Source organism: Mustela nivalis, assembly GCF_964662115.1.
Source record: "Mustela nivalis genome assembly, chromosome: 5".
Classification (NCBI taxonomy): domain Eukaryota; kingdom Metazoa; phylum Chordata; class Mammalia; order Carnivora; family Mustelidae; genus Mustela; species Mustela nivalis.
In genome coordinates, this window is record NC_139024.1 from 138,475,757 (window position 1) to 138,487,224 (window position 11,468).

An 11,468-nucleotide genomic window follows, 5' to 3' on the forward strand; every position below is an offset into this window, starting at 1 on the left:
CAAGAAGTAGAGTCTATGCTGCCCTTCCACAGAATCCATCCTTTCTTTGCCCAGTGATTGAATATCTATAATGCAGATGCTTCATGAATTATTTTTCTTGATTCCTGCAAAAACCTTCTAACACCCCCGCTTTTTCATTTGTGCTTTACCAGTGTCCTTTATGATGAGAAATGGCTTTGCAGAGTGAGTGATCTACGCAATCCTAGCCAACGGTCCTCACAGGCGAGCCTAGCCAGCAAGCCTAGCAAAACTGGGGAGCTGGGCCAGCTTGCCTTGTCCCTCCTTGTGATCACCCTGAGACATAAGAAAAATACAGTCTTGGTGCATGTGTTTGAACTCATTTTGCCTCTGTCCAAAGCTCTGTTTCCTTCTCTCATTCGGTTGACCTCCCTTGCTATTTGTCTCTCACATACAGCAGTCTAGGGGCAGAGCCACAGCAGGCTGAGTCTAGAGGCTGAAATCAGTCATTTCGCTGCCCTAGATCTCAGCCTCTTCAATCACAAAATGGGGATATTAATACCTGATGTCCTGGTCACCCACAAGACAGGGGACAGAGTCAATGATTCATATATATCTTAGAACCATCTGGTTCTTTGGCTTCGAATCCAGTTCTATAAATGAGCAAAGACGGGCTGGTGTCAGATATTACCTCTCAGCCCGTTTACCGACCCCTACTCACTCATGCTTTGTATTCCATAACACCAGCCGCCAAGGACATACTCCTTAGCTTTTCCTTTTAAACTGAACCTAGTTCACGGCTTTCAGAAGCAGGAGAGAATTGCTTTTCAGCACGCCCAGCATTTAAAGAACAGTCCCAGAGTTCATCTTCATAGCCACACACTTAGGAAACCACCTGTGCATCATGGTCTGGTTCTCGTCCCCCATCAGAAAACAGACATATTTGCAGGAAATGCAGACATGAAATGTGATGGGTGTATCCTGGTTGTGCCTCCGTGTCAGCAAACACTGCCATGGTTCCTGACATTCCTAAGCCAAGAAGCGTGAAGCCTTCCAGAGGATCCTGCCCAGGGAAGAGGTTTATCTGCTGGCAAATCCCTACCCTTGAATTATAGTTGAGATGCATGAGATGCATGTTTGGAGGTCTTATTTTCCATTAAAAACAAAAGAAACAGAACGGTCTAACTTTTCTCCAGTTTTCTATTCCGTATGGGTTGGCTCCAGATTAGTAACAGAAAGTTAAATAATTATCCATACCAAACAGAACAGGCAAGTTCCTTGGATGCTTCCAGACTTTCAGGAAACCCTGCTAATTTGGACACTAGTCAATCAGCAGTAGGGCCCTGGGTAGACCGGCCTGGTCTAAAGGCTTCTACCCCACCCCGGTCCCACAGCAGCTAGCAGTGTCTGGCAGGTATTAAACAGTTAATAAATGCTCTTGAAAGAATGAATGGCAACACTATCGGGAAGACTGAGTTTTCAATGAAGAGGGACTGGGTAAGGTAGTTTGGAGTGTGTCCATGGGAGATGTGCCTTGCACACAGAAGACTGCAAAATGTTGACTATACTTTGACCTTAAAATAAGAGATTAAGAGCATAAATGTATCTTATATTCAGTGTCTTTGATCTTGTAGGATTATAATTAGATGCTGGAAGTTTTATCATCCAGATGAGAGCAGAAGCATTTTCTTTTCTTTTTTAATTTTTTTTAATTTTTATTTTTTATAAACATATAATGTATTTTTATCCCCAGGGGTACAGGTCTGTGAATCGCCAGGTTTACACACTTCACAGCACTCACCAAAGCACATACCCTCCCCAATGTCCATAACCCCACCCAACTTCTCCCAACACCCCTCCCCCCAGCAACCCTCAGTTTGTTTTGTGAGATTAAGAGTCATTTATGGTTTGTCTCCCTCCGGATCCCATCTTGTTTCATTTATTCCAGAAGCATTTTCTGATTTGCTTTATGCCTCCAAGGTCAGGGGCTCCTCCGGCCATGTCAGGTATGCAGTCAAATGAATGAGAAGCTGAGTAGGAATTCCTGTTCTCGAGCCACTAAGATGCACTCTCTGCCAGCTAGGAGACAAGTTCAAGTTCCTCTCACCCTCATTGTAAGATTCTGCACTGTGGGGCATCCTGGATAACACAGGATGAATCTGCGCATTTAGAATTCATTGTTGATCTACTGCTAAGATGCAAAAGGTCAAGCAGAACAGCCTCCAATGGGTCATTATTTTGGGTGAGACATTTGTCTAGGTCTTTTGGATCGAAGCTCAGCTTCATTACTATTTCTCTCTTTATGGTCTTTAACATTTCTGTTATGGCTCAAAAACCGTGGCCTCCTAATCTGACAGAAGCCAACTTCAAGTCATTCCAGGGGACTGTGACTCAGATGTCAAGGGGGCAGCCCACGTTCCCACACTTTTTTTTTTTTTTTTTTTTTGTCAATAATGAATTCCCATGGAGTCCATGTGTTTCCCAGTTAGAAGCAACCCAAGAACGCATTCATCAATGTTACCAGGCAGCTGCAGGGTGTTGTAGTTCTTGGCCTCATATATTACAAACAGGTGGCATTCCAAGGTGACGGTGTTCCTTCCATTTTTGTTATGTTTGATATCAAGAGCCATGTTGAAGCAGTTTGAATCCACCATCTGCATGCCCAAGATAAAACGAGAATAAAGTCATAGATAGATCTGACTTCGGTGTGTGGGTCACTTCCCAAGGAAATGCTACCAAAGACAGCGGAATCAGGGTGGAGCTGCTGTTACTTGAAACCCTGTCCCATCAGGAGGCCTCCCCTGTGCAGTCCTATAGTAACAGGATTTGAAAGGCAGAGACTAGAGGAGATCAGGAAATAACAGAGCAACATAGCTAGAATACATTCACCACGTTGTAAGTCAACACTTTATCTTCAAAGGCAGGGAAGGAGTCTGAGGGAAGAGGCAAGAGGAAGACACCACAGTGCCATCAAGGACAGAAGAAGAAAGTTAATTTCATGTTGCCATGGTAATGAATTTCCAGCAAAGACATCTCATTTACACATGGAGCCTGACATACCATCCTCTTTTTAGGGATCCAGTGACCCTTGAAAGCTGTCCTGGGAATCACACAAACAAATAAGACACCCCAATCAAAAGATGGCCATGCAAGAAAAGGGACTTTCAGATCCGGGTAAAAGTGGGTGTGTGTGGTAAATGAAATAGAAACTTGCAGAATTGATAATCATCCAATTTAAGGGAAAAGGAAGTTCTGTTTGTTATTTTGGGAAAAGATTTCCGAAAAATGACTAAGGAGTATCTGCCACTATTTGACCGGGCCCTAGATTTTCAACCACACTCAGAAACTCCATCCTAAGTGACACAGCAAAATTTCCATGATGACGACAACGTCAATGCACTAGCCCCTTCCAAGAGAGCCTTCCTGGTGTTGGCGGGGAGAGAGATTGATACCACTGGCCTCACAACTCAGACTTCTCCAATAACTGCCAGCTCCCACCAAAGCTGGAAGTGAAAGCTCATCTGACCTTCTGGGTCAAGCTATCTGACCTTCTCTCTTTTCCATCTACGTATCCAACCATCTGATATATTGGAGCGTGGCCCCTAGACTAGATGCTGGTTATCGGATGGTGCATAAACACAGCATAGTTCCTAACCACTCACAGCTTATGCCCTGGTGTAACCTAAGGAAACAGACTAGTGATCATTGCCACAGTCACAATGATGGAGCTATACATGGGTGCCATGGGAGACCGGGGGAAAGACAGGGGAGTGAACCCCCACTGGAATCCTGGGGTGGGGTGGTTGAGCTGGACTGTGAAGGTGCAGAAGACCAAAGGAGAAGGCAATCAAAGTTTTCCTAGGAGAGGTCTAAACCTCTTTGAAGACATCTACAGGAAATTGGCCTGATTGATTTTTACACTGCAGATAGAGGTAAACATGTTTTCAGAAAGCCAGAGCCACTAATCCAGAAAACACTGAGTTAGCACCTGCCATTGGAGGTGTGTGTTAGATATGATGAGAAGGGAGTTGTAATCAAACTATAAAAGAATAGAATATGATATAATAACATATAATAATAGCAAGGTCCTGGCCCCAGGTATCTGACACTGTTTAAGGAGGCAAGGCATTATCACATAAAGCTTTGAGTAACTACACAATGTTGCCCATGTTACCTGCTAAATAATCAGTATAGATCATAAATTCATAGGAAAGAAAAAAGAGAAAGAGCTGGTGGAATGCAATAACAGTTCCCATAGAGGTCAGGGTTTGGATAGAAGGGAGAGAAATTATTGCACATAAGGAAAGTACAGATTAGATCATATCACCTTTTCCCTCTACAATCATCAATGACACCCAAGCACAGTTACTGGCTCACTCTTTGTGATTCCATGGGCCAGAACATCTCTGTTTGTATACTCCTGAAAATTCAGATGGCTTCTTCAAATCTCCATAGCCCAAGCACTCAGCTTAGTGCCTGCCATTGGTGGGGGCCTCCGTATATCCATCCCAGAACATTTGGAAGCACTCAGAGACATTTGATTCCCAAGTTAACTGTGGACCATATAAGAGCAAGTAGGCTTGCGTACGCCCAGTTGGAAGGGCTACTGGGGGTTCCAGCAATATAGCACAAAATGCACCCTGTGGTGATGAATTCTATGCATCAACTTGGCTAGGCTCTGGTGCCCATCTGTTTCTGTGAAGGCATTACATGGGTGTGATTAACATTCGCAGTCCATAAACTTTGATTAAAGCTGGTGATCCTTCATAATGTGCATGGGACTCCTCCAATCAGCTAAAGGCCTTCAGAGAAAATACTAGAGTTTCCAGAAAAAGCAACTTAGTTGCAAGACTGTTAGAAATGCAGCCTGAGTTTCTAGCATGCTGGCCTGCCCTGCAGGTTTCAGACTTGTCAGCCCACACCCACCCACAGTCACACAAGGGAGAGAGAGGGAGAGAGGTAGAGAAAGAGAGAGAGCCATTGCCTTCCTGCAGCAGGAAGAACATGGACAAGCCCAGGGATGGATTTGGCAGAGATGTGGAGGGCCAGTGGAGGTAGGGCTTAAGGAGCATCTGTTCTGCTTCTGGGCAACAACAGATTGTAAAGTGTAAGCAATCAAATTGTAAAGGCATGCACATGCCCCTGCATGCCTATACACATGTGCACACAAACACACACACACACACACACACACACACACACACACACACAAATGTATATAAAACCTGGTACAATCTGAATATGCTCAGTTCATCGGACCAACATCAGTGTCTTGCTTTTGACATTGTACTATATTATATGTAAGATGTTACAGTGAGGGAAAGCAGAGTGAAGGGTAGGTGAAATCTCTCTGTACTTTTCTGAATTTTCCTTGAGAATATAATTATTCAAAATATAAGGTTAAAAAAGAAAAGCCCTTAAGCAGACCCATGAGATATGAAAAATAGTAGCATGAGAGTTGTCCCTCCTATAACTCTCCAACCACCCAGCAAACAGGCTGCAGGGTGCCTGCCAGGTGCTGCCCATAGACCCCAGGTCTCAGCAGCCCAAGCCCAAGAACACACCATCAGGGAACCCAGCAGGGGCACCGCCCTCCGCCTCCGCCCCCTCCCAGACCCATCAGCCTTATGTGCCCACTGCCCTCCAGTGAGGAATTGCATATCCAGAGCCTGTGCCCTTGGGTTCGGTGTCCTATTTGCTGGTTCTAGCTGAGGCCCAGAACCGGCTAGAAACCGTCAAGGCAAGTTTGTCCTCTCCTGGACAACTGGCCAGCTCCGTCCAGACCAAGAGAGCAGAGCCCACCAGCAGAGAATAAGGGACAAAAATGGTTCTGGAGCTGAGATTTGTTAAGATCCTGCCCACACTTAGTCCACCTGTTTATCTGAATCTCTTCTACCCTATGAATGAGCACGAAAATAGCCCCCAGATGCCTTGGACTGTCACTGCACTTAAAATGCAAGGCAGACACAGCTGGCTGCTCTTCCCCAATTTCCTCTCAGCTGTTCAGAGGAGCCTGTCTTCCACACACATGCGCCCCAGAGGCCAGGGACAGTGGGGACAGTTTGGGAGCATGCTGGGCTCACTCACTGCAACCACTATCCTCCCTTGGTCAGAAGCCATAGATGTCGACGGAACACACGGGGCCAGGGCCGGGGGGGACATCGCACAGAGGCTAAGGGAAAAATACTTAAAATGGAAAGATTGTATATTGCATGACGAAGCTTTTGGCCTCTTTGCTCAGCTCATTTGCTGTTATACAATGAAGTGTCTAGAGGAAACATTTATCTCTGCCCTCACAGCCCAGGAACACCAACTCTCATTAACTTTCCAATTTCATTCCTTCAGAAGATCCAAGTTCAGATAATCCAATTTATATGTATTAAAAATTACTTGAGGCAAGTGTCCAAGGGAGTCCCCCCTCCTGCCCTCCACCCCACCTGGTAGTTCTCATATTACATAAGAAGGACTACTTAAAAAATGCAACCCACCATCTTTTGTTTTGGTACATGAGTCTGAGGCACTTGTCTGGTAACTGAGAAAGCAATTCTTGAAAGCAGTGGTTCTCCACCAGAGGTGTTTGTCCTCCAGGGGACATTTGACAGTGTCTGGAGATACCTTTGGTTGTCACAACTGGATTGGGGGGGGCTGGGTGGGGGAGCCTGCTGGTATCCTCAGGGTAGAGGCCAAAGATACTGTTAACATCCTATAACCCCACAAAGAAGGATTATCTGATCCAAAATGTCAGTAGTGCCAAGGTTGAGGAAACCCGCCTTCAAGTTCTGCACAAGTTTACTACATGTATAACCTTTATCACTCATTCAGTGATTCAAACAATCACTTGGAACCCAGCATAATCTTCAGACAGTGTGCTAGGCCCTGAGGCTGGGAGCTGCCTTCCAGTGTCTAGTAGAGGAACGGCGAAGGTCTAAGGAAAATACAACGCAGTACGGATTCTGAGTGAAAATACATATTACCACGGGGAAGGACATGCGTCTGTAAGGCTGGGACTAGGGGACACGAGGAAATGATGTCACTTCCCCCAAAACAGCTGCAAACTGCATATTCAATCTCAGATATAAAATTCGATCTCAAATAAATATAACTGCTAAGAAAGATTACCAAGCCCCAAAGCATTTTTGAAGCAACGGCCTTAATGTTTTTAGATACATATGCATCCTCAGAGAGAAACAACCTACTGTTTTCTCTGTGACTTTGTTCCCTATTAAGATTATTTTCCCAACAGTATTTTTTCAGTACCAAGGAGATGTTTTACTTCCTTCTCCTTCCCTTAGTTTATCCTTTCCATCTATACTTTTAAAATGTCCATAAACACACCGTGCAATTCTGTAACTGCCCGTCAGCTGAGGGATACATATGTAGACCCTCACATCTGTCCTTAGACAGCAGTTTGATTTGATTCACAATTCTGAGGATGCACGTTCCTGAACATCTGTCCTTTGGCCTCTCTTTTTTGATACTGAGTGCCAACTGTGTAGCAGGGACAATTGTCTCCATAATTCCTGCTCCCTTTCCCCAAGCCAAGAGAAGCCCAGGACGGCACAAACGAGCTGATGAAGAAGGAAAATGAACCTAAGAGAAAATGGCCTTTCCCCAGGAGAATGAACGGCCAGATCCAAGACAGTTTGCTCAAACGAAACAGCACCATAGATTAGATCTGCAAGGCAGAATAGCCTAGCGATCATTTCCATGGCAGATACCGCAGACAATTACATATCTTCCAGGTCAGCAATGTGAATGATAAAACTGTCTGGAACACCATCACTGACAAATGTGAGCTCATAGCTAAGCTGAAATTAAAACCAGTTATAAAACAGAATTATCACATGCCATATGCCCATGCACAAAATATTCCAGGCCATCTTACAAATTAAATCATTAACATACAGCTTGGAAGCTCCACTTCGCGAATACTTGTACACCATCCAGGGCTGTCATTTTTTGTTTGTTCTTTAAGCCTGGGTTCGAATCTTGACTCTACCCCGCTTATAGTCCTGGGACCCGGGTAACTTAATAAAAACCTCTCTGAGTCTCTATTTTTTCCATTTGTGAAAGGAGGACAATCATAGCTATCTCTCAAGATTGTCATTTGTCATAGGAGTCTGGGTCTCATGGGGAAAATACAGACCATGTCAGTTATTGTAACTGGACAGGGAGGAAGCAGTGACCACGCTGACAGTTGGGAGAACAGAGGGCAGACGTTGGAGTTATCAGAACTTGAAGGCTTCAAAGAAGGTCCCTGTGGAGTTGGAGCACAGACTGCTGGGGATGGGGGGAAAGGGTCTGCAGCCGAAACTGCCATAAGAGAAGCTTAGGAGCCCATGCAGCTGAGCCTCTGCTGATTCTGGGAAGGCGCAGAAGAAAGCAGAACACTGGAACCAATGGCCACTGCCAGGGTGACAGGCCATCTCCAGGTGACACCCTCAAGGACCAACAAGTGTGGAAGAAGGAGCAGCTTGCTTCCCCGGCTCAGCCTCAGTCTCCCTCTGGTACCTCTGCTGGCAGATGGCAAAGGAGAAGAGTGAATGCGGAGAGCCCCGACTTTGCACAGTGGAACTCGGAAGGCTAGATTTCGAGCTGAGGGACACATGGCTCCTTTATCCACTCGTTACCTATACGCAGGGGGTGCTATCCATGCGTCTGACTGAGGGGCTCTGCGCTATGCACTGGGGAGTCTGGAGGATTCAGCAGAAACTGCTTATAAGGGCACCTGGGTGGCTCAGTTGGTTGAGCAACAGCCTTCGGCTCAGGTCACGGTCCTGGAGTCCCGGGATCGTGTCCCGCATCGGGCTCCCAGCTCCATGGGGAGTCTGCTTCTCCCTCTGACCTTCTCACCGCTCATGCTCTCTCTCACTGTCTCTCTCTCAAATAAATAAATAAAATCTTTAAAAAAAAAATGCTTATGAAGTGCGTAGCTCAGTGACAAGGACAACTCAGTTATGATCCATTCTCTCTCAGACCCAGTGAGAAACATAAAAGAACAGGAACCAGAAACCAAACCAAAACAAGAATCCAGCTCCTGCCTTTCAGAAGTTTCGTTTTTAGGTTAAGTGATATAGGATGAGTCCCAATAGCAGAGTACAGAATAAACCACATTCATACGCCTTGAAAAAAATATTTCACGCAGAACTATTTTAAGAATTCAGAGAAGCCCAAAAATATTTGGGGGATGATCAGGGAAACCCTCATTAAAAAAAAAAAAAAAAAAAAAAAAAGATGAGAATGAGCAAGACCTCACTTAGACCACAGCCAAAAAGATAGGACCATTACGCATTAGAAAAAGCATGTGAACAAGTAGCCTTGGTGGGAATTTGCAGGGTAACCTGACCTCAAAAAATGGAGGATGGTTTCCTGATGTGGAGTATGGAAGGAGGGGCCAGTAGGACATTTCCTGACTTTATTCTGAGGCCTAGATGAGCCTCTGGGACTTTCTGAATAACCAGAAGGTATGTATGAAAGATATTATCTTTGCAGTCTAGGTTCCCTCTATCATATCTAGCACAAGACCTTGCATATAATGGAATGTTTGGGGAAAAAATTATGACATTGACTGAGATAGGATGGGGAAAAATTATAAAGGCAGGTCCTAACTGAAAATCTGCATGTATTTCCCTCTTTCGAATCTGTAATAAATGCTTAGTGAAACGTTTCAAATAATCAATGAGCAATTTCAAAGCCAAAAGTTCAGGAACTGCAAGAAGTCAAGCAATGACAAAAAACCTAAGTAAGGGTGTAACCCCCCACCCCACACCAAGACCTATGCTCATTTCAGATTGAGAGTCTGCCATAGGAACATGGCATTGACCAACATCAACTATGGGGAGACTGGGGAGGATTACTGATGGCATCATGAATTCATACGAAGAAAAAAAAAAGTGTGGGACAATATGTTTTTGAATCAATTTTGGTGATTCATGTAGAAAAAAATGATATCGCTGGTGTGACTCTGTAATGGAAGTTTGCAGAGCAGACAATGTACTCAGGCCTAATCTGTTGTGTTCTTCTTGGCAGATCCATTACAAGATTTCGGCTTTTCTGTTGACCAGTGTTCGAAACATTTAAAGTCAAATCTCAACATTAGATTTGGAATGATTCTGAGTAAGTAAAGAGTATCGACACGAGATAAAATGTTGCACAATCTCTTCCTGGTCCACGCATTCCGATTACTTCCATTAACGACAGGAGCTAAGTGGCCGGCTAAACCACTGCCCCCACCGCTGGAATCGGGTCTATTTCCATCTCCGTTTTTACTTCTCTCTCTGGGTAACATCCATATATAGTGGAACTCTCACTGAATGCTGTGTTTTTTCATTGAAAAAACTTGAAGCATTCGTTTCGATGAAATGAGCACCTGGAATCAGTATATCCAACAACAAAAAGAGATAACATCAGTATGTAGGCTTGACGTCTATGTGGGAGAGAGAGGGCTTTTGCTTTGTTATCTTGGCAATGAACAAGTTTACCACCAGCAGTACGGCTTGTCATTTGATTTATTTCATTTCCCAAATAGCTGATGCAAGTTCTTAAACCTTTGACAAAGGGAAAGTTATGTAATATCTTTCCTTCCACCCCAATCCATGAGCTGGGGTACTCTCTGATTGTTTCTGTTTATTTGGCTGTGCCTTTAGAGTTAGTCATTCTATTGTTATAGCTGCTAGAGTATCTCCCTTCTAAAGCAGTTTTATCAAAACCAGAACTTAGCGTGTGGAATCATTCCAGGGAAACGGAGGGAACATCTCTGGGGACCCAGAACTCTTATGCATCTTTGTATTTCCAGAACCTTACCCAATATCTGGATTCTATAGCAGCAGCTGAGTAATAAAAGAGGAATGAAAAGAAGAGTAGGGGGAACATAAAAAGGAGGAATGGAGAAGACAGAGCCCTAAAGCCTCCTGTGTCATATGATACAATACCTACCTAAAAACTGTGGGGGGTGGTGACGCCACCCCACCACTCTCAGGGGAGACATGTAATACTATGCAGCTGGGAAGTTGTAGAAGCCAGGCCTGCAGCCATCACCTTGAGGGGGTGCGGCATCAGGGCAGGGGAGCACAGCAGAGTGCCTACCTTGCTCTGAACAGATCAAGCTCGCTGAAGGGCCACATCCATACCTAGGGCTGCTGTCATTGTGCTTCTGTGCTGTTTTACCAAAAAGAAGGCAGGCAGGCAGGAAGGAAGGAAAAAGAAAGTGGGGAAAGGAGGAAGAAAGGCAGAGGAAGGAAGGGAGGAAGAAACCTGTTCCCACACAGGGCAGGCTTCTGGAAATAAAAGGCCCTTTGGTTCATGCTTCTATAAATGTTGAATGCTTTGATACGCAGCGAAACCCACGCTAATAGTAAAGCCAATCTTCTCTTTCCCTTTAGGAGAGGACATCAAAGAGCTGTTTCTTGACATAGCTCTCTTCACTAAAGGATCGTCCATTTTGAATTTCTCCTATCCCATCTGTGAAGAGGATCTACCCAAGTTTTCTTTCTGCGGAAGAAGGAAAGGGG

At 44.8% G+C, this 11,468-nt stretch overlaps 1 protein-coding gene across 1 annotated transcript in view; it reads left to right on the forward strand.

Annotated features, from left to right (window-relative positions):
- The window catches only part of LY86 (lymphocyte antigen 86), a 58,478-nt gene that overhangs the window by 22,802 nt on the left and 24,208 nt on the right, over positions 1-11,468 (forward strand). The window contains exons 2-3 of the mRNA XM_082731181.1: positions 9,988-10,074; positions 11,340-11,468. Of these exons, the coding sequence (XP_082587307.1) occupies positions 9,988-10,074; positions 11,340-11,468 (216 nt within the window). The remainder of the gene's footprint in view (positions 1-9,987; positions 10,075-11,339) is intronic.